At 39.2% G+C, this 23,629-nt stretch overlaps 3 protein-coding genes across 4 annotated transcripts; 2 read left to right on the forward strand and 1 right to left on the reverse strand.

The window, feature by feature from the left end:
- The first annotated feature begins 262 nt into the window (after window positions 1-262).
- LOC137938689 (uncharacterized) lies at window positions 263-9,008 on the forward strand. 2 transcript variants are annotated; one of them, XM_068783681.1, is made up of 13 exons: window positions 263-649; window positions 1,526-1,571; window positions 2,480-2,748; window positions 2,838-2,912; window positions 3,014-3,072; window positions 3,193-3,328; window positions 4,134-4,230; window positions 4,404-4,470; window positions 4,820-4,918; window positions 5,969-6,058; window positions 6,736-6,890; window positions 7,459-7,560; window positions 8,618-9,008. In XM_068783681.1, exons 3-13 carry the CDS (start codon window positions 2,496-2,498, stop codon window positions 8,754-8,756), a joined length of 1,272 nt encoding a protein of 423 aa, XP_068639782.1. In that variant the 5' UTR covers window positions 263-649; window positions 1,526-1,571; window positions 2,480-2,495; the 3' UTR covers window positions 8,757-9,008. The 2 variants fall into 2 exon arrangements, with proteins under 2 accessions (XP_068639782.1, XP_068639783.1); XM_068783682.1 differs by lacking the exon at window positions 1,526-1,571.
- Window positions 9,009-9,020: 12 nt separating this feature from the next.
- On the reverse strand, window positions 9,021-11,782 carry LOC137938690 (uncharacterized). Its single transcript, XM_068783684.1, has 5 exons — window positions 11,583-11,782; window positions 11,212-11,377; window positions 9,920-10,046; window positions 9,717-9,831; window positions 9,021-9,255 (listed from the first exon to the last, which is right to left on the reverse strand). Exons 2-5 carry the CDS (start codon window positions 11,367-11,369, stop codon window positions 9,212-9,214), a joined length of 444 nt encoding a protein of 147 aa, XP_068639785.1. The 5' UTR covers window positions 11,370-11,377; window positions 11,583-11,782; the 3' UTR covers window positions 9,021-9,211.
- Window positions 11,783-14,196: 2,414 nt separating this feature from the next.
- Window positions 14,197-15,791, forward strand: LOC137939245 (uncharacterized). Its single transcript, XM_068784480.1, has one exon. The coding sequence runs from the start codon at window positions 14,325-14,327 to the stop codon at window positions 15,642-15,644; it is 1,320 nt and encodes a 439-aa protein (XP_068640581.1). The 5' UTR covers window positions 14,197-14,324; the 3' UTR covers window positions 15,645-15,791.
- The last annotated feature ends 7,838 nt before the right edge of the window (window positions 15,792-23,629 follow it).

Raw genomic sequence — 23,629 nt, forward strand, 5'->3', positions numbered from 1 at the left:
CGGAAACGCCCCTGACGTAGTAAAGGCAAGTGGACTTTTGAAGAGAGAAAACGGAGGGGAGGGTGGCAGGAAGGTGAAAAACGCCACTTTCGGAAAGTGAAAAGGAGCTTCTCAAAGACGGAGAGGCGGAACCGTGGAAAGACGTATATATAAATTTATTCCGACAGGAGGCTTCCATTTTTTTTCTGTAAACGAGACGTTTCTTCGGGATCTCAATCTCTGAAAGCAATCCGATCCGCTTCGCCAATCTCCTGATAATGCCCTTTCGAGGACCGGTTTCGTCTCAAAAAGGACAATTAAATGAAAAAAGTTTTTGATTCGGGCGCCATTTGGACGCTAGCATTCACCGTCCAGCTCTCCTCTTTCGACTCTCGTCCTAACACACAACGCTGTTGCCTCGCCTAAGACGCTTCCTTCTTTTTCTCTCTTTTGCTCCGGCTCAGTGCAATTTTTGTATAGATTTTTCTCATCGGTGACTACGTCGAGTCGTTGCCGCTGAATTCCGAGGCTTTGGTTTTGTGCGTGTGTGTGCGTTTGATTGTGGGAGAGTTGTTGATTCGAGAAGCTGATAAGTTTGGGCTCTGTTTCTGCGAGTGTTTATCGATACAGAGTTTGTGAAGGAAGAAGAATTGAGATGGATTTGTATGAGGTAAAGTACTGTTGCACAGCGATGACAGAGTTTCTGAAGTTGCTTATTTGAATTTGGACGGACGGTGTGGGACATGAGTGGAACGCAGAAAAAAACTGGTGGATCTGATTAGAGTCTTTTCTCCACATTTTCATTGAATTTCTTTGATTTTGATAGCTTAGGAGCTTCTCGTTTTTGCATTCGGAGGAACTACTGCTCGATTTTTTTCTTTTTCTGGTTTTATATGACGGGAGGTTGGCAAGGAATTTCAACCAGTTTTTTTGCTGTGTAGCGCGAGTGGATGTGGTGTTCGGATAGTTCCAGCTTAAAGCCGGAGGCATTCTGTTCATCCTATGTTTTTTGTCATCTTTGTTTGTCTATTTCTTTTATCGATTTTATTCTGCCTCTCATTCTAGACTTCAGGAGCACGCTTTGTGTTTTAATTTGAATTGCTTTGACCTTTGTCGCCCCTAGCCATTTGCAGTTTTGCTTCGTCTTGCTTGCATTTCTCAGTTCTTTTGGACTGCCTTCACTCCCATTCCTCAGCGACATTTGGGCTTTTTTTTTATGTGGAAATAATTATTATAGCTCAGTTTGCGTTATGCCTTTTGTTGAACACTAAGAAGCTACTTTTCAGTTTCTCCAGGTTTTCTGGAACTTTCTTTACTTGCAAGTTTATCTTGGAGTTCTGGGTTTTCTACTGAAACTCTTTGGATCTCTGTACCTTCAATTTTTGGTTAGTCTGCGAGGTGCCCTCAACTTCCTAATCCTATAAGTCAAAGGAACCTGACTTTACGGGTTAAAAAATAGAAGAAACTTGTCACGAGTCATGGCTTTCCCGTGATGTGCTGCTTTTCCCTCCTTTCTCAAGTCCTGACTCGTGAAATATTTCTACAGAGATTAACGTCTTGACGAATCGCAACTTCTAGTACCGTGAGAAGAGGTGAGGAATGCCCGTTTTACACTGTCAATTTACGTCTTTGTCTAGCAGCCAAGTTTTTCTTCCATTTGACAGAAAGACTGAGTGGAAGTAGGATACGGAACACCTATTGAATTCTCCTTCTTGTATGCTTTTTGAAATGTATTAGTGATCACCTATTGGATGGTCTTGTCATTTGATTACCAAGTTCCTGAATGGTTTAATTGGATATTTTTTTGTTTTCTACTAGTTTAGGCATTTAATTAAACAAGAACTCTGTTTCCAGAGAGAAGAACTGATTATTGTTTGTTTAATTGTTGCTACCCTTGTATTTGAATTCCAAAATAAATTTCATTTATGTCATGTTCCTTGTGTTTCTTTTTAAATTTCCATCACAGATATGTTTCTGTTCGTTTGATTTTTGTTTTTTGTTTTTGGTTATGTGCTGCCTCCAGCTATCCACAAGGTAAAACAAAATATGCAAAGCATAAAAGCAAAAATTGACACTCAGTGCCCTACTTCTCTATGTTGGCATTTAGGAAGTTCTTTTAATGGTTATCATTTTGTTGTATTTATCACTTTTCTGTTGTAAAAACCTGTGATAATTTGACTATCTGCTTCTATTCATCTCATTTACCTTGTAGTTACTGAGTGCCATACTTATCTATCGGTTGGCATTTGGGAAGTTTTGTTAATGGTTCTCGTTTTGTTGTATTTCTAACTTTTCTATATTGTGAAATCCTGTGATAACTTGACTGCCAGCTTCTATTAATCTCATTCACCTTCTTAACTGTTAATTTCTATTTACTCGCATCCACTCATGCTAGTAAGTGATGTCAAAATATTTTGCACTTTAACAAGCATAGCAGCTAATGTATAGATTTTCACATTTATTTATTTATTTTATTTTATTTCTATAATTTTGTTGGCAGAAATAGAAAGTAGAATATGGGATGCTTAGTATCGAGACCAAAGGATGTTGGTGGAAATAGAAGAAGGCCTGGAAATATTGGGGAAGTTGCTGTTTTTGTTCCTGGTTTACGAATCCCCAAAACAGTGGACTTTTCGCAGTCTCTTGGTGACTGTTTGTCGAAGAATTTGGTGGAGCGCCTAACGGCTCTTAGAACTCGAATTGTTGTCATGGCTGCCCATGAAGGCCATGCAGCTGCAAAACCTAGAAGAAGAACAGCCACACAACATGGTATGTTTTCAATAAAAAGAAAATTGATGTTGTTGTATTGTGATTAAATGTGGTAGTGTTTAACTCTGAGCGAGACTTGATGTTTGCAGGAGGTTCAACATTAGCGGATCTTCAGCAGGCTCTTGAAGATTATTTGCCAGTTTTATTGGGATTAGTAAAAGATGGTATTTGAGTTTACTACTACTACTACTACTACTACTAGAAGAAGTTGTCCTATGCAAAATCTTCTTACTGCCTTTGACAATTTCTTGTTGACATCTTACAGGAAGCCATCTCAAGCACATGGTGCAGTTTGAGTGGGTTAATCAGGAGGATGATGCAGAGGTAGGATTAGTTTCTTTTTATTGGTTCACATATTCAGACACCATGATATTGAACTTTATCTTCCTTTTGTTATCATTAACTTTCTTCATCTCAGTTTTTAAAATTCTAGTTTACTTGCAGGAAACTGCCATTTCAAATGCCTGGTATGAGGTATTGTCTGTTTTACACTTGATGGCTATGCTATCCTTAGCGCAGGCCAACTTGTTACTTCTCCCTAAAACATCTACAGATGGTTATCAGCCTAAAGTCTCTGAAGGTGGGTGTTTGTGGAATGACCATCTCCTAGAATGTGCTTTTTCTGTTCATGTATTTCATGCATCCTTGTCTGCTGAACTTAGGTGAAGATCCCGAGCAGATCTTCTCCAATTTGTTTTAGTGAGCAAAGAGTATAGGGTTGGCATCTGGTTGGATCGGAGATTACAATACCTGACTTATGATACCAACTCTTGGAGCATGCTCAAGAAATCTACATAGGCCTAACTTTGTTTAATTGTGTATTTTATCCAGTGCTTCCTTTATCTGTCTTTTGGGAATTCTTATAGAAACATGTGACGTATGCAATAATCAAGATTATAAACACTTTAGTGCATCTACATACGTCATATAATGAATACCTATGTCTATGTAGTAAAAGGTTATAATTGAGAGCTTTGTAATGCATAGAAGGGTAAAAAGAAACATATCAGGTGTATTCTTTTAAGTAAAAATGTCCCCAGTGCCTAGACAATAGAATGGAGTTCAAAAAAGTGATACAGTAGTGATGTAAATTACAGAATCAAACTTCACATATCAGAATGAATTACTACTTTACGTTTTGCCGACACTTTTTATGACTTAGAGTAACTCATATATATTTATCGCCATGTAGACACCTTTCCCTTTTCTTGCCTTTGGAGAAGCTTCTGAATGTGGAATTCCACTGTCTTCTTTTGTTTACTTCCTGTTTTGTACTTTATTTCTTCTCCCACACTTGTACATGGTTTGGAAAAGAGACCTTTTTCCTTTGATTGATTCTACTGTACTCTCTCCTTAGAGAAAAAGAAATCCCTTTTTTCTTTCAGAGAGCAGGAAGACCTCTGTTGATGTTTTCTTGAAGGCAGCCGGATACTTGGATTGTGCAATCCGACATGTTCTCCCTGAGATCCCCCTTGAAGTGAGGTTCGTCAGTCTTGCCTCTTGCCAGTTTCTTTTCTGCATAAAACTGTTAAATGCATTAGATCCATGTAATCTTGTGATGCAAAGGTTTTTATATTCTTTGCTTTCAGTTGTTCATTTATCAAACTTGAAATGTTTCCATAGTCATTAATTTTTTACTATTTTTATAACTGTAGGAGAGATCTTCCAGTGGACTTGGCAGAGGGAGTCTTGGAAGCTCTTTGTCAGCAAGCTTTAGGCCAGGTGATCTTCCTTCTTGTTTCTGTAGTAAAACTCTGGACCTTCCAGATTTTCAGAGATTTCGTTGAAACGGTGTAACTTATTTGTGTTATTGAAGTGGAATAAGCAGCATAATCCTTAAAATATTTGTTAGCAGGTTATGAAGTCCCATATTCCGTGGTTGTGCACGTGTGCTACATCTCAGGCTATTTGTCTGAGAGTGATAGTTATTGTGAAAGAGTAGTTCCACTTCGTTTTGGGCTAGGAAAGAACCTGTGCTTGGGAGGACACCTTCTAATTTTGACTGGTCATTTTACAAGGAAGGCCTACCTTTCAAATGCTATTTATTTATTTTTTTGCATGGGTGATGCAGGGGGTAGATATTCAACTCGGTATGGCAATTGATAGTGCAAAGGCTACATTAGCTGTCAAGAGGAGGCTTGCATGTGAAATGGTGAAGTATTGGCATCAGGTATAGTATTTGCTCTCCTTTTGTTACATGATCTATGTCGCCGTAGTTTGTGTTTTTGTATTTTGTATTTTGTAACTGTGCTTCTTTCTACTTCATGAAATGACTAATTTATATATTTGCTTATATGGTGCACATGTATTGGGTGCTTAAAAGTTTCTGATCAGATTGGATCTACATCTTGTTTGTGTCACTACAATCATTTTAGAGTTCGAAGTTCAGGGGCACTTCTTTGTGCTGTACATTTTCTTACGGCTTTGTGCTTGAAATCTTTATCTAAGAAAAGATCTATTTTAGTTATTGTATTTGCAATATTGATGGTATATTTTTTTCTTCTCTTATCATATGGTATTATTAATGTGACATTGAATCATAGCAATTTTTTTCATCATTTATCAAAAGAATCAAGGGATTTCTCAACTGTTTGTCATTGGATCCCACTTCTGTAATGCTTTTGGAAGACTGAGGGTGAGTAAGCTGGGACATGATTGTTTTTTCAATTTTGAGGCATAGAACCCCTTTCTGTTGTAAGGCAAGATGAAGAACCCCTTCTCTCCCTCCCCCCCCCCAAAAAAAAAGTAAAAATTGTTAGTCTTTTCTCTGCCTATATATCCTCGGGAAAGTTTTACTATTGCACCTGCCTCATGCTTTATGATTGATGTTTCTGTTTATATGGGTTGTATTCTTTTTCTTTTACCGTCTATGAGAAATATTTCAAAATAAATTGAGATTTAGGAAATCAAGTCGTTCAAACCTATTTAATGTTCCTTCCATCATAGACTAATGCTTATAGGAAGAATTTAACAAGTCAAATTGAACTGCCTGCTAATGTCCCTTTTTTTTTCCTTATTTCCTGTTAGCCTCTCTTGTGATATTGTTGTCATTTGTGCTGAAGTGGGTGTTTCAGAAAATCTTCATGATTATGTTTCATTTCTGTAGTTGCTTGTGTAATCAACACATTTACCACTAGTGCTTTTTGACTAATTGGTTTAATGTATGAATGTTTAAATTGGCATTAAGTGTCTCTATTCTCATCCCTTCTTGTTTTCACAGGCTCAAGAGAATATTTTGCAACTTCCTTTGACAAATGGCTGGGGGGAAAAGCATCAGCTTTTTGTCAAATGGAAATATGTTGAAGCAAAGGTAATTGTCTTGTACCTGTCCTTCTTAGTTTCATTTATCTGTTTTCTTGTCATTTGGCTTGAATTTCTATTAGTTATTTTATTCACTATCCTAATTTCTCTCAATTTGGTGGATACTACTTGTTTCAAATCTTGGGTTGGCTTGGAGTTTTCCGCTACTCTTAGGTGGTAGGTTCATGCAGTCGAGATGCATCTCATACAGATAGTGAAGCCCCTATTGTCCTTGGGGCTAGCTTCCCATGGTAAAAGAAGTATGTTAGTGCTACTGTCTAAAGATCCAATGTGGCATGGAATACTTTGAGCAAGGTTACATACAAAACCTAGTTATATTGACTTATGAACAACAGTACTAAGGTGTCTGACTGACCCTACTACTTGCTAGAGTTCTGATTCGATTTAGAATAGATGAAGAAAAAGAAATGGTAGTCTCACAATTGCATTTTCTGTGATCATTGCTGAGGCCCAATCTCTCATTGATTGCCTTAGTCTTTTTTTCTGTTTTTTTTGGTTTGTTTGTTGTCTTTGATCACCAATACCACTTGAGTAGGGTTTAGATGTTCTTTTCTTTCTACTTTATAGTTTTATATATACATAGCCTATGTTTTCCTTCTATCTTGCTCTTGCCATATTTTTCTTCCAGCATGCTGATAATACACTTATGCTTTACTCTTTTACCAGGCTGCAGCATATTATTATCATGGTTTAATTCTTGATGAAGGGAACACTGAGCAGTCCCATAGCATGGCTGTGGCTGCATTACAAGCAGCAGATGAGTTTCTCAAAGAAAGTAGAAGAGCTTGTGAAGCATTCAATTCGGCACCTCCTACATCAAAGTTAGTTGAGGCACTGATCCCTTTAACTAAAATCACCATATGATTTGACACGAATAATCCAGTCCTACCATTGGAGCTGTTGGTGGCAAGAGAGTAAATTTGATTGGCCAAAAGATGTGTTACTTCTCTGCTGTAATATCAAGTCTGAAAATAAAAAATACGAGCATATGTCATGATAGGTGTTTCTTTTCTTTTCCAAGCCTCAGTTCAAAGAAAGCTGTCTAAAATGTTTGTTTTTCACCTTCATTTTGTCCATTGTTCCTTAAACTACATTAATTCTATTTCCTACATTCCCTAATACTGATTTATTGGCAAATACTGGTGACATACAAGATAAAGGTGATGCTAGGTTAATGTCAAACTTCTGTTTATAACACTACAGTTACTTGGAATGCCAGTTTCTGAACATTCTAGCTCTAATTAGATCCACCGTAATATTTGATTCCGTGTTTTAAAAATTTTCAGGTGCCTGATACTTACTGTTTCTAACTAATCAGTTGTGAATGTAGAAATAGTGGTTCCAAATTCATGCAGAATGTATCCTAAATTATTGGTGCTGCATCTACAGGAATCTGCCTCTTTGGGGTACTATGAAGTATCTGTCAGAGAAGATCACAAAGGATGCATCAAGCAAAGTGCGCATCAACAGGGATCTTTACAGTTATGAAAGGTGAGTTATCCAGTGGAAATAAAGTTTACTTAAGCATAATCCAGTGTTTGAAAATGTCTTGTTTCCCTAATCAAATTGCTGACTACCTTAGATATGGTTTTGCATGTTTTCCTGTTTTGATTTTTCCTTTTACTATGACCGGTACCATAAATTGCTATCTCCAAAACCAAGGGGACCATGGCCCCTCTGGTCCCTTAGGTTGAACCCTGTTTATTCGTTGTAATTTTGTCAAATTGGCATCATTGCTCCTGTTGCATTAGAAAAACATGTCCTAGCAATTGAATGCAACTGTGGACGTCTATAGGTTCCATGGATTTGGCTGTAGGGAGAAGATGAGGTAGTAAGAAATTGGCCGAAGAGGATTACAAACTTTGATCAATAGTACCTTTTCTGGTTGAAGAAATCACTCCACTTATGGTATTTTTTTAATTTTTTAACGTGTTCTTTTAGCTTTTCTTTGCAGATGTCAATCTTGATCATCTTCTTTACCATTTTAATCCATTTTATTGCCATGAATGCACCTGTTATCTTTATTATTCTTTTCACTATAGCAATTCATTTCATGGACCTTACTTTTCCTTCTATACTGGTTTTCTTTCCCTAGCTAATATCTTCCAGTGTAGAATCATATTAGATATCCTCAAAGCATAGGAATTTGTAGGAAATATCTACTTCTTGAAAGAAAAAAACAATCATGTTGCCTGTCACTAGTACCAGGTTTCCTGATACGTTAAGGATCTGTTTAGAACCCCTAGAAAAGAAAAGAAAATGAGAATTTGAGCATTACAATTCCCAAAAATAGTTGGTAAAAATGAGATGATGATCAAATTCTCCTTTTCACTGACTATTTTTAGGAATAATAATGATCAAATTCTCGTTTTTTTTTTTTTTTTCTTTTCCATGGGGTTCCAAATAGACCCTAAGGATATCCTGTACACAACAAAGTCACGAGCTATAGTTTGCTGAGGTTGTACATGTTGGTTCTCTCGATCAATAACTGAGCATGCCAATGTTCTTATTCAAGACTGTTAATATGGATGTGTAAATGTGTCCACAGGATTATGGAGACAGCACCAACATTACCAGATTTTGCATTGGCTCTAAAACCTGACGAATATCAGCTTCCTCTGGTGGATTCGTCCTGGAACTTTGAAGATGGCCTCGTGAAGGGGTCTGCAGGTCAAGTTAGAACCTGATGCCAGCGTTGCCTTCCCCTGTCCAAGAGAACTGAAGTCGCGAGCAAAAAACTGTAGAAATATTTTACAATTTGTTTGTGCATTTGCTTCTATTTTTTCTACCCTGACTTCTGTTTCGCGTACATTAATTATTGTAGTTTTGAATGCCTGTGGGAGGGTTTTCTCTTCGTGTTCTTGTGTAGAGAGAGATAAATAAAACACAAATCCACAATTCCTTGGCCAACTAGCTTCTAAAATTCGTTGAATGTATCAATCATTTGTAATACGGTTTTGATATCTTCGATTCATAAAAGCTCATATCCTGTTATTTTCGTTGAAATAATATTTGATGTTACACTAATATGGTTTTATGGGTTGGCATCAACCAGTTTCACTTGCAATTCGAGGCTTGGAATTCTTCATGGACTGAACCCCCCATCCTCCATCATATATATATCTGAGATCAAGTGCTCTGACTAATCTCCGCCATTTTCTTCTGCAGCTTGGTTTTGCTTTTCCACTGCAATTCGCACAGAACAAAATAAATCAGATATAAAGAACATGAAAGGCCCCAACTGACTCACAGCAGGAATTTGCTATCCCCAATTGAAAATGAGATAACATAAGATGTCATTGAAAATAAAGAATAGGTTTGCAAGAATATGGAAAGCTAAAACTAACTGGTCAATCCACTTATCTTTTATTCACTCTTACTAGGATGAAAGGTATTCTTGTAATATTAGTACTTCCAATATCTATAAATATAATTTAAGGGGAAGGGGTTGGACAAATCCATAACCCTATTTTCCTCCTTTTTCTCTCCAAATTCGTCAATCTTCCTCTTCTCCTCCTAAAACCTTTTCTCAACATTTCTTCTTCTTCTTCTTCATCTCACCCCTTAATCCGCTTCTACTTTGATTAACATCATGGAATCCTAAGTTTTAACAAAAGTGGTACCACGTTAACAAAGAAAACGCTTACACATAAGTTTGTAAATAGCCTTCTGAGTACGTCTCTCAAGCTTGTCAAGTTTCTTCTGCACATCTCTCTTCAAATCCCAGTTGGGCTTCTTAGGTGCAATATTTAGAAATGGGTCCTGCAGTTTTTTGTTGATGTTATCGATAGAAAGCTCAACAAGAAACAAAGAATAACTTTTGTGAAGGCAAAGACTGTAGATCCAATACCTCAACTTTTTCTGCTGGAGCAGCAGCCACTGGATCTTCAAACTTAGATGGAACTGGTGGAGCTAACTTACCCTCTTGGAGCTGCTTATCCTGAGGCACGTAATTCCGAAATTTAACATCTGGTGCCCTACAATATATGGTGAATGCATAATTAATTAAGTGAGAAAATAATCTACCATAGAAAATAGAATATGCACCAAATCTACACTCCAGCTCTTCTGGAAAAGCAGCAAACATACACACATATCAAAGAATTTGTTATAAATTCTGTTGAGAAGAACAATATTACTCTCTGGCAGACACATGCATTTTTGTCAATTTGTCCAAGGTTTTCAGCAAACATTCCACAAAATCTATATTTTTAAGATGGTAAGAGTTCCCTGACTACTTTCTGGCATGCCAATTAATCCTAAATAAGCAACATGAAGAACACAAAAGAAACACCAGGATATTCATCGTGAGATTCTTTCATTTTTTTTATTTTAAATCTCATTTTATTTGTACCTAATTTTTGTTTTGCCTTTTGTACATTTTTAATTTCTTCCATCTGTAAGGGTCTGTTTGGAACCACATGGAAAAGAAAAGAAGAGGAAAAAAAATGAGAATTTGACCATTAATATTCGCAAAAATAGTTAGTGAAAAGGAGAATTTGATCATTATCTCATTTTCACTAACTATTTTTTGGAATAATAATGGTAAAATTCTCATTTTCTTTTATTTTCTTTCTTTTCTAGGGGATCCAAAGAGACCTTAAGAGATATTTTTAAGAAAACTCACATCAAACCGATTCAATCCACTCATCACTGATTGAAAGATGTAAAAGACCATCCTATTAAGTATTCATGATTTAGTTTTCCCAATCTTCAGTTGTAATCTCATCCAGGAATAAGCAAAAGGACTGCTAAACAGAGATAAGAAACACCTACTTTGACTCAAGAGTACTTCCTTCACACCATTGATGATCAATGACTGACGTCCCATGGAAACAAAGGTCACCGCAGTAGTAACCTCCGAATTACAAGAATTACAGTACTTGGTACTGACAGAGATATATCTTATGGTCGATTTATCAAGAATCAGACATGACCATAGATCACCAACAAAGGGTGCTTAGTGCTTTTGGTTAAGCTCAGCTAATTCGTCAAAGAAAAAATACCTAGTTGTTTCAAGTCCTAACATCAATAATCAGGATAAAAGGAGATAAGAGTGACATCCTGAGAAAAACTCTACATGTCGCAATGAAAAGCTTAGCAAGAGAAAATAAAAAGACTAAATTAAGAAGAAAATCTAACCCCTCTTCATCTTTATCATCAGCTTCTTCGGCTTTAGAGTCATTCTGAACAGAATCTCCGTCTGGGGTGTCAAATAGTTCTTTGGCCGCTTTAAGAGCGTTGAGCCTCTCACGACGAGCGACAGCGGCTTGCTCGATGGAATCCTCCTCCTCAGTCATCGTTATGTCTACCACACCAAGTTTCAGTCAAAGCAAATCCAGCAGGATAAAAGTAACCACTTTAGTGTCGATTATCCAGGATGGAAAAACTATACAGCTCCTTCAACTTTTTTCCAAACAGCAAAGCCCTAGACCGCCCTAGGCCGAGAAGAAAGAAGGTTTCTAGAGATAAAGTAAGAGGAAGAGAAAGATGAAGAGGGATACGAGACATACCTGAACCGAACAATTCGAGCTCCGCGATCGCTAGGGAAACTGCTCGAGGAAACGAATGGGACTGATTCGTAACAAATCTAAGTCATTAGATCTAAATTTATCTCAACATACTACAAGATTCCAAAAGAGTTTTTTAAATTTTCTTGAATCATGTATCAGAATGAGACCAAATTAAGGCATTCACTAATTAATTCCAGTGTCTTAGAACTCCATCGAGTATCAACACCAATAACAATAAAAAATCGTGTCGATTAATTTTGATGGAATCCACACGAGTGAATAACAAATAAGGGTTTGACCTAATAAGGGTACATTAAATAAATTTTAATATTTTTTATTTATATTATATATTTAAAATTTTATTTTAATAATGTGTTTTTATTTATTTTTACGTCAAATAACAAAGAATTTTAAAAAAAATTAGCTATTGGAAATAAATTGACCGGATGGTTTTGACCTTAAAGCCCAGGTCCATCGATATAAGTGTGCCCGGCCCATCTCGAAATGGTGAAGTTTGAATCGACCATCTTTATGCGGCTTACACCCTCCTCGTAGCTTTCTTCTTCCATGGTCATTGCTACCTTCTCTTCTTTCGCCATGTGATCTCAAATTCTCAAGCACCCTCTTTCCGTTGTCTCTCTGTAACTCTCTTCGGCCAAAAAGACTAGTAACAATCATCACCAGCATGCCTTCTTCTTCTTGCTCGCAGAAGCCACTCCAAAACCTCGACGCTGCCCGTCCATTCTTGCCGAGGGGGCTCGAAACGGTCAGCCCCCGATTCCCTTCCCTCGTCGCCATCCTCTGATCCGCCGGCGCCGGAGAGTCCTCGCACAAGCAAGGCTGCTTCCTTGACCACCTGGTCTACCGTATTCTCAAACTCTGGGGTGTGCCGACCCCGTTACTCTCTGTGGCCTTTTCCACTCCTCCTACTCCGTTTCGCACGTTAACCTCGTCATCTTCGACCCCTCCATCAGCCGCCGTCACGTTGTCTCGAAGGCCGAGCGCCTCGTACACCTCTTCTGCGTCGTCCCCCGTCACACTCTGGTCCACGACGATCTTCTCTTCCATTACTCCGATGACGAGCTCGTTCTGTCCCTCCAAGCCTCGGAGGTGTCCCGCCGAACGGAAAGGAATCTTTTCTCCTGAAAAGGAGTGGAGGAAGAAATTACAGTCGGTCATCACCGCCCAGAGAATCACCGTTAAACATATCAAAACTGGGGAGGACGTTGGTTGTCAATTTGGGTGGTGGCTATCTTATTGCTAAAGACAAAACAATTTTGGCATACTTTTTATTAATCAATAGAATTTAGATAGGTACTATACCAACCAAAATGACTACCAATCTTACTAAACCTCTTTTTCAGCTAATAAATTTTACATACGAGACTATTCTTTAATACTCCCCTTTTGGACTCTTACACATTGATAATTTAAGTGGAGGCCCACATATGAATACTTACTCGAATAACATGTGACTTTGGTTCCAAAGCCTAGATTTATACACACCTTCCGATAGGATTATATAAATCAGATTATATCTAAGGAGCAAAATTAAATACACAAATTTAACGTGGTTCACCCAAATCGGGCTATGTCTACAACTGCTGATGATAATTCTTTATAGGGAATATAGTTCAGTATTTACAATTTCCTTCATATACAATTTATACATTAATCTATCACTGCAGATAAATAAATACAAATCTGTAAAATAGGAACAATGTAACCTGTATGAAGATCTTGAGACTCGCTGACGCCCAAATAGCACCGGTCAGAAACAACACAAAACCAAACAGCACACGATTAGTAATAAACGAACCAGACAACACCTCTGCGGTGGTGTTCCTTCTTTCTCTCCTTCGCTCTCTCCCTCTACACTAAGGATACAACGCCATTCTTCCTTCTCTGATCTCTCTCACTCTACACTGAAGATAAAGACGCCCAACGAAAGCAATCATGTAGCGTCAGATCAGCACAACAACGGCAAGTAGAAAGCTCTGTTTCTACAGCAACGTCTTGGCGGGAAAAAAATAGTTTCTCACTGTATTATTCGCACAAGAGTTTCTCACTCGAAGCACAAAGATTTATCTCTCTGAAAATCAGTCCTTCAAAAAGCTTCACAGGAAATCAAAACCTTGTTTATATTTCTCACTTCTCACAATTGAAAAATCACAACCAGGATAATAAACATCGGGTAACACCTTCAACTCGTTGACATCATTGTCCGTCACGTTACGGCTCCTCTACCTAATTGAGATGACTAATCATTTTAGAATAAGACTAATCCCACGTCTATTTTATTGCAATATGTTTGCCAATGAAATAATAAAGGGAAGGGTTAATAAAATTATATCAAATTAAAATCTAAATTATTTAAAATATACGAATAGTAAAATACACCCCCACGTCCACTTGACCAAGAAAAAATAGTCATATTTAAAATATTATAATTATAATTTTACGTGTATATATAATGTAAATAAATCATTATATTTAAAATTTACTCAAATAACAGATATTAATAGCCTAATGGACCGAATGGGATTGGGATTACGGGTAGATGATAGATCAGAATATCGGTGCCCGTGTTTGCACAGTCAAAGTGCCACCTACTCTATCCATAGTCAGTGTTTCAAACCCTTACGTCTCTCTGTTTTTCATTATCAAATCATCCTCCTCCATTGCCAAATCCCACTCCTCTGATCCTCTTCCCTCAATTCTCTGTTTTCCTGGCAAACAGCCATGCCTTCTTCTCCTTGCTCCATCTCCTCTTCTACACGAAAGCCGCTCCAAACCCTTGTCGAGTCCGCCCGTCCTTTTCTCCGGGGCGAGCTTGAATCGGCCGACCCCCAGCTTTCCTCTCTCCTAGCCGTCCTTCGCTCCGTCGGCGCAGGCGAGTGCTGGCACAAGCATGGCAGCTTTCTTGATCACCTCGTCGACATGTATCGCATCCCCTACCTCTGGGGTTGTCCCAGATCCGTCGCTCTATGTGGCCTCTTCCACTCTGCTTACTCCAATTCTTACGTCAACCTCGCCATCTTCGATCCCTCCACCGGCCGTGATGTCGTCTGCCGTCATGTCGGTCCGGAGGCAGAACGTCTCATCCATCTCTTCTGCATCGTGCCCCGGCAGCCGCTAATCCACGATGATCTTCTCTTTCATTACTCCGATGACGACCTCGTCGAACACCTCCGAGACTCGATGATATCCGTCCGAAACGCCAAGGAAAAGGGGATCTTTTCGCGGGAGGAGGCATGGAGGAAGAAACTGCACTCTGTTCTTCCTGCTGAAGGAGTTGTCGTGAAACATATCAAGACCAGTGAGGCTGTGAGGGTGTCCAGGCGGATAGTGGCTACCTTTCTTCTGATGACTATGGCTGATTTCAGCGATCAGCTGTTCGGTTTCCAGGATCAGCTGTTCGAGAACGAAAATGGGCGGCTGGAATTCTCTGGCGAGAATTCTTTTGCCACTCTCTGGCCCGGAAACGGAAAGCCAGGGTTGTGGATGAATTCCATATCCAGGATGGGTGCTCTGTACAATCTCATAGTGCGGGAGGAAGAGATTTTCGCCGAAGAGCGGAACAGGGGAGACAATATCGATGGTGGACTCCCCGTGAATGGTCAGAATAAAGATGGGAAAGACAGGGACGAAGACCTTGATCTTGTGGTCCCGCCCGTCTTTGATTATTGCACAAAAGTACTGGATGCAGGGGAGCAGATAATTGCCAGAGATCTGTACTGGGAAGCTGTCTGCAACCATGGAGGTAGCAAGGGGCTGGAAGGAGTGGAAGAGTTGCTTTCAAGGAGCATCGAGAAGAACCCATTTGTGGGGGAACCCCATGTAGTATTAGCTCAATTCTACTTGATAAAAGGAAGGTTCGAAGAGGCAGAGAGAGAAGCAGAGCAAGGGTTGAGACGGTTGCTTGAGTGGGGAAGTCCTTGGGATAAGAGGACGTCTTGGGAAGGTTGGATTGCTTGGACCAGAGTCCTGCTGATGAAAGCCAAGGAGCAGTCCTGGCCTAAAACTGGCTGGGGCATCCTCAACCTTGGCCTCGTGAGGTGATTCTGTTTCTTTTAATTTTATTCTGATTCCTAGCTAGTAGTAACTTGTCTGGAAGAAGTAGACGCAGAACAAGAGGAAGAATAATCTTAAATGACTGTAAAGACCATGTTTTATCTGCGACTAATAACATTCGAAAGCAAACCAAGGAAAACAAATGAGATCAATGATCTTCACTTGTGTTATAAGTGTTAACCACGTTATCTGATCAAGGGAAGAAAAATCTTAAATGATTGTAAAGATCATGTTTTATCTGCGATTAATAAAACTCCGAAACAAACCTAGGAAAACAGATGAAGTCAATGATCTTCACCTATGTTAAAGTGTTAACCATGTTATCTGATCATCTGCCTCTGCAAGACAATATCATCAAATGACTGATATAAACATGTAAATGTAGTCTTCTGTTAAGAAATCATACTGCACTGATTCTCTCTAAGTTGTATACTGTTTATTCATCCTTCTAATTGCCTGCATCTGTTGCCTGCTGCCCGTTCGATACTTCGTGAAGAAGACGAAACCCAATTTATTTGGATGGGTCTTTCGCGTAATCGAGGGCAATCGGACATGGCGCTGGTAGCATATACCGTCTAATGTTTAACGTGCTTGGACGAAATTGAACGAGGTAACAGAGTACACCTGACAACTCAATTTTGAGATTGCAAATCGAATAAATGAGTACCTTCGGGCTCAGAAAATGGAAATCCTCTGGGGAGAATAAACCTGGATAGCGAACCGTCGACGATCGTTATGAACGTCTAGGGAGACGAGCACGATGATCCATTTTCTTCTGCGCAAACTGTTACGGGTTGGAGAGAGAGGAAACACGTCCTGAAAACTGATTTGAATGCAACTATAGTACCGGATGAATCCAAATCCGAATTGTTTGTATCATGCGGCATCGCCTGGTGATCATAAGGTTCCAAAATATAACAATAACTTAGTGGTAATTACTCTGTAACAACGAAATAAATTAGAAATAAGAAAGCTACCTGGTTTGCGATCAAAACGCCCTTTTAATCCACAAATAGAAATCGGAACAAGGAGAACCACAAGAAAAAGTAAAGTTGGAGCCACTCTTCTTATTTCTTTGGTAGGAGACGAACACTGAGTTGATGGTTAATCCATGCTAGTTGAAGAGAATAAAGTTCTGAAGGAGTTTAAAGGCTTCATGTGGGAGTTGCCAAAGAACTTACCTCCAAGAAGGGACTTGAGCATGTGAACGAGCTCAAGCCAAAGTGCCAAAATAATATAACCCTTGGCACAACCAACACAGCTAGCACAGGCAGATTCGTATATCTTTCAACTAAAAAGAGGTGTACCTGCAAAGTCGGTATGACAGCCCCCAAGTCAATAAAATGCCTATCCGGAGGCAGCAACACTTCGGGTGGCTCAAAAAATGCAGAACAGCCAAGGTGCAAGCGCAGCAGCAAGGACGCAGGTAGGCTGGTGAGGTAGCTCCCAAAATTAATGCCAATCCAGGACGTATGTTTGTTGGAAAAGGAAAGGTAAGTACTGGAATTACGTTTTAGATGGCGAATTAATGTGAAAAGTAAGATGGACGATGGAATAGGTGCTGTAAGAGATGATGGGGAAGAGATCAGGATGTTGGAATTGAAACAACTAAGTGAAATCAGAAAGGTAAGAATATAAATTATAATGTCATGTTTCTTTTAGTAAATTTCTCTGTAAAATCGCAAAACCAACGAAAGATATTGGTCACCGGAATACATCATCAACCAAAGCTCATTAATGCTAAAATCCGATCCAATTCTGGTTCTCATTTTGCAGGGTTACCGTGTTTCACTGCTGAGTGGAACGAATAACCACCAGTCAAACTGCTCAAAAGCGGTAAAGCAGAGAGTGCTCCCATTATCGTCTGTAATAACCTTTTAATTTCCAGAAGTTGCAGAGATGAGGGGGTGGAGTAGTGGATTGGGGATTAATATCGAAGCGGTGATGGGGGGAGGGAGGGTGTGATGGGAAGGGAAACGAAAGCGACGGGACGGGTGGGTTTATTTTATCAACCAATTGCCTCGTCACAATTGCCTCTGACGAGACCAGACATTTCTGTTGCCTCTACTCTTCCACCTTCCCATCTCGTAGTCCTCCTTACTCCTATTCAACACCATTTTTATGAGGGAATTTTTGCTCCACGAGGCAACCGCCATTTCGCCATTCTTTCTCTTTCATCTTTCCTCGTCGTCTCCGTTTTCTTCTTCCTTCGCAAGATTTGAACCACATGGACTCAATGAACCAATGCTAATGTTAATGAATGTGATTAAAGCAAGTCTCCAGGCTCCGCAAAACAAAACGCTGCAGTGCGACTTTTGATACAACGACTACTGGGTACCCACTTTACATTTAGGAAGAGAAGCTTGATAGTGATAATACAGAATGCGAGAGAGCATCTTCTTCCGAACGCCTAAACTGAAGGTGAAGCCTTTGGTTTGGTTTTGTCCTTCCTCTGAATTTCAGAGCATTAATGCGATTTATTCTTTTTTGTACTGCAAATGTCCTGCTTTTGGTAAAACGCACTGCTTAGATCTTAAAATGGAATCCATGGCCAGTTTGCGTCGTCAGAGAAAGAGATGATTTGCTTATCATTCCACGGTAAGACCTGCAGATTGGGTAAGAAAACACGGGTTTTACTTCTCATTCTGTTCGTTGCTAATTATCAAAGAAGAAGCCTGACATGGCTTGACAGGAATTGAAACTGTGAATTATCAATTATCTTGCTGGAAATAGATCTACTCGTTCCTTCTCCTATCGTAATTTAAATATTTAATCCAACGGAAGTCTGATAAGAATCAAATCGCAGTCTCCGGTCATTTTCGTGACTAAAGTTTCATTCGAAGTAATTTAACCACTACAATCTACTGAATCTTAGCGTCCGTTTTGGCATATCATCACCGTATATAATCACAGAAAATTTCTGATTCTTCGAAGAGAGCACCCATGTCCTCATGCCTCTATGCTCTCTCATGGTTCACGGTAGCCCCGTTTCCTGACTTGAGAAATAAACGGGAGATACAGAGCTGCAGTACAGTACCCGATGGATTCATAAAGCCAACTGCTGATTCGGTAAAGGAGAAAAAGATGCTGAAGTCGGCTCACGGCCGGTAAGCGTGGGAGGAAGTCTGGAGAAGCTAAAAAGGAGTCAATGACTTCGGAACAGAGATTTGACATCCAAAGCTCTAATTTGAAAAGGATAATCGTGAATGAAGAGACATTTGATTAGAGGACTGGAGGGAGTATTGGGTCCATGAAAAAGCAAATCCCCGCGATATTCGAGAGAAGATATCTTCCCTATTCGGAAAGGAATTTAAAATCAGACAACCTTTCCCCACATTTGCCAGCGTGACGACCAGACCTTACTGCATATACATTCGCTGCACAGGGAGAAAGCTGTTTTGTACATCCACCCTTCCTCGTCTATGAAGTCTCTCGAGCCCATGTGACGCCCCGCCTCGTTTCGACAGCGCCGTAGCAGTACAGACCCGTCTGCAGAAAGGGTGGACAAAAGCTATATAGAAAGAGTGATTCGAGTCGTCTTCCCTCAGAAAGAATTCACAACTCAGTGCGTCCCTCGCTGGTCACTGCTACGGAGTTGCCTTGTCTCACAAGCTATAAAATTTTCTATTCCGTTCTTCAACATCCCTCGCTGTATCTATAAAACAGACGGCAATACATTCGGCTTTCTGGGTTCTTTCTCTCTCAGATTCTACTGCGGTTTCTGCTTTTCTGAAGGAGCAAATGGTGGCCATTCTGGTATTCTTGGAACCAACTGCGGTGGTGTTGGACTGCGGGAAGAGTAGGTGCAGAAGGCTCTACTGGAGGGTTCGAGCTCAGATTCGGAGACAAGTGAGAGGACGGTCGAGGACAAGGAGGTTGAGATTCAACTACGACCCATTTAGCTACGCGCTCAATTTCGACGACGGTGGCTCTGGTTTCATCTGCTGAGTCCTCAGTAGTCTCGCTTTTCAGGAAGAAGTGAAGGGTTTTGTTCTTTTTTTTTTATGATGGTGGAGCTGGTAGTAGCAGTAGTGAACTGTAGGATCCCCACGGAAGGAGTAAAAAGAAGATGATACTCTTCTTTATCCTGTAAATGGAAGTCTAGAGGGTGTCTATTCCCTTTTTTGTTTCAGTTTTAACTGGTGAACTTGAATGTTATCATGGATGTCATACATCTTCTTCCTAACTCTCCATTGCATCTTCTGTTTTACTTTGCTAGTCTTATATGGATTTCACTTATGCGACCGCTCATTGATCGACAGATAAATGAGAGAGACGGTTTCTGGACTGTTTTCCCTGCATTGATGTCTTCATCTTCAGTTTCATAATTCAAACTTTTGCATTCCGATAGTGAAGTAAGAAGAGCTTATTCTCGACAGAGCAGCCAATTGCGCGTGTGAGGATCCTTCAGCTGAATCCAACGAACTCAGCTTAACCTAGATGAAAGTTGGAATCCCGTGAACGGAGGAGTTTGTCTTCTGGGTTGAAGATATAAGCTTTTTCAGAGCTCAGCGCTTCTCCTATTGGAAGCTTTCCTTCTTTTAGAATTTAGACTAGTGTAGGCTCTGTTGGCTCCAGCGGAATGTCTACTTTAAAAATCTACATAGTTCACGCTTCACAGAACCCAAATCCTGCGTTATTCAATACAGGGTCTCCTCCGAGTACTAAATATGAAAAAAATGTCCATTCTCCACTGTAACGAAACAGTTACCTTCGCTGACTCTTCTTTTTTGGGCCCCTGCTTACCTTCGCTGTTTCCAAGTTTTGAATAAAGCACTCTTACCAGTATTGAACAATTGATTCCCTTGATGCGAATGTCACTTGTCACCACCAGTCACCACCATGGCTACTTTGCTTTACCTTCTGAGAAAATTCTATATTGCCTTTAATCGGCAAAGGAATGCAAGCATAAATCTCGATTTGTCGTGCCATTTGTTAATAATAACAAACTACCGGAGAGCACCAGGAAGTTGCAAGGACTTGCTGCATTCACCATTTCTTTCTTCAAGAAGATGATTCACTTAACTCGACCGTGTAGGCACGACTTTAATTACTAGATTCGTCGTTCTAATGAAGTGCATACTTGGTATCCATTCTGGGTGTCGTTTCTGTACGCAGATGGAGCAGTCCAGTGCGATCTAAATCCAGGGGACAAGGAGAAGCTCCAGGCTCCAGAGTCATCGTTCTGCCCAACTCCAGGTCTGCGATTTCTCTAGGGGCGAAGAGAATGAAGAAGCATCCGGAGCGAGGGGAGTGCAGAATCTAATAAATTCGCTCAACCGTTAGCTGTTGCATTTACGCAAGAGTCGTATTCCCTCGCCTGTCACCCCGACAGCTTTCCAGTTTCCACCATTTTTCTCTGGTTCGTTGGTACAGCGTATGCTTTGTTTCAGAAGAGAAACGACAAAAGTACGAGTAATGGCGATGTGGATGCAGCCTAATTGCGAACGGAAGCTTCCAATTATTCTAATAATTTCATGTGTTATCACACCGTAACTTTCATAAGGTGATTTTGTATAGACGACGGAAACAAACTTCAATTTCTACAAGGAAAAGTGGCCACTAATTAATCAAGAACATTCATTTTTACCTGGAATGATTTTTCGTGCCTTTCCTGGAAAGGGCCTTCAGAGGGCCAAGAAAGTCATTTTTGTCGCTTGGTGGCAGAGAATCCTAGAGAGAAAATAAAACAAAGCTCTGATTTCTCTCGCAAAGAGCAGCTTCGTTCCTCTCCCTGCGCCGTCCTTCAAGATCGCTGGTGCTTTCACTCCTTGTTTGTGCTTGTGCTCTATGTCGGGGGGGTTAGTTAATATAAGTTTATGTCTAATATAAAGATCAAGTGAGTCATGTATATGAAGATCATCTTCGTATTTGGTATTAGTATTGACGACTTTATGTGCACTAGAAAACAATTTCCAGTGTTAGTGCCCCAACATGAGAAAAACATAAAAAACAAAAGAATCTCTAAACCTTTACAGTACACTTAATTACAACATAATCTTTAAACCCCAAATTAGGTAAAACAACCATTATTACTACACGAATAAATTATTTAATGTATAATTAAATATATTAATATATTTATTAATTAAATTATATATTTTATTATGCATTAATATGGTAATTACATGAGCCAATAAAATACGCACATGATTAATTATAAATAATAAATAAATAACGTTATAAATAAATAAAATGAAAATAATACGTTGAGTTATTAATTTATTAATAACATATGATATACTTTAACCTAAAAATGAATAATTTAAGAGAAAATATTGATCTAATCATAAATTTAACACACTATATATTTGTACATAATATATTTTATGTATTATTAATTAATAATATATTATCACAAAATTTAAAACCATTGGTTTAATTAACTATAGCAATCGGATAATTATGCCAAAATAATTTATCAAATATATTATTTTAAAATTTTTTAATTATGACTATTAAATCACTATTTTAATATAGTAATTCCAAAATAATTGTATTAAATAAATAAATAATTTAAAAAAAATATTAATCTAATCATAAATTTAACACACTATATATTTGTACATAATATATTTTATAAATGCATGATTTTGATAACGATAGTTTTAAACTATCGTCGTCTTCCTCAGGGACGAAAAACTATCATCGTCTTCCTCAAGGGCGAGCCAGCGGTCAACGACGACGGGCCAGTGGGAGAAGAGAGGGAGGCCAATAAGCTCTACAATAGATGCTCGACCTCCCGTGCTCAGCGACAGAGGTCGAGAGGGAGAGGAGAGGGAGGATGGCTGTTAAACCGAAGCCGATGGTTGAAATCAAAGCCGAATGGGGAAATCGATGCCGGATTGAAGTAGAAATTAAGAAATCGAAGCCCAACTGTCAAAATCGAAACTGAAACAGGGGAAATCGCAAGAAATTGAAAGGTCTTTTAGGGGAAAAAATAATAGCGTGAGGGAGAAAACAGTGAGATGTCGAAAAGGAGAAGAGACAGAGAGATAAGAGAGAGGGAGAAGCGAGCGGGAGGTTCAGAGGGAGAGCGAGGTCCAAGAAGGAGAAGGACGTTTGCAGCGAGAGATGGAGGCAGTAGAGAGGGAGACTGGAGAGGGACGGCGGAGATGAGAGAGGGAGCAGAGAGCTCGGGGGTTTAGGGAGACGACAGAGAGGCTGCGGGAACGAGATAGAGGTGTGGGAACGAAATGAGGATAAATGAGCGAGACGGTCTGAGCCAGAGAGAGCCCCGCGCGTGAGTCATATAGATGATTCTCAAAATCGGGCGAAAAACATTTTTCGCCGTTTACCCTTGGGACATGAAATCCTGAGTCATGTATGTTCATGTACATGACATGAATTTTGTCGTTCCCTAATGACATCAGGATATGAACTGCATAATGCGCATGAAGATCATGTCCTGAGTCGTGTGCACTAACCCCCCCTTAGTGTGCTGAAAGTTTGTTTTCTTTAATTTTCTATAAGTCTTATAATAAGAAGATGATCCTGTCCACTAACAGGGTCCTGAATGATTCTTGTTCAATCAACCATTCAAGTTCTATTTGTATGGCACTAATGAATTACTCCGTTTTATTTTCGAGACGCTTAATTAAGGTGGTTAATAAATAATATTATTTATGAAGGAAATTAGAAAATTAGATGGTTTGCCGCTAGTTAAAAGTAAAAATTGCTTCACTTGTGTGACTCCAAAGTGGCATCTTCTATGTTCATCAATTTTGGCGATGGTCAAGTACAATTGGTTTCATCTTAATCGTTGATTGGGCTTTGATAGACCGACAAAATTTTTGATATTGTCAATTAACAATCAATTTGATTATCCTTTTCACTCTTTACCTATTGAGAGCTCTAATTTTGACCATGTGTTAATTGATGGCTAAGTTTATTCAATTTGGATCGTTAATCGAGTTATCAATTGAAGTTCTTATTGTAGAAATTTTGCATCATATTTACCTTTTTACACTAAT

Source organism: Aristolochia californica, unplaced genomic scaffold, assembly GCF_029961685.1.
Source record: "Aristolochia californica isolate CCGP_79_NKW_82.1479 unplaced genomic scaffold, dmAriCali1.0.hap1 SCAF_8, whole genome shotgun sequence".
Classification (NCBI taxonomy): domain Eukaryota; kingdom Viridiplantae; phylum Streptophyta; class Magnoliopsida; order Piperales; family Aristolochiaceae; genus Aristolochia; species Aristolochia californica.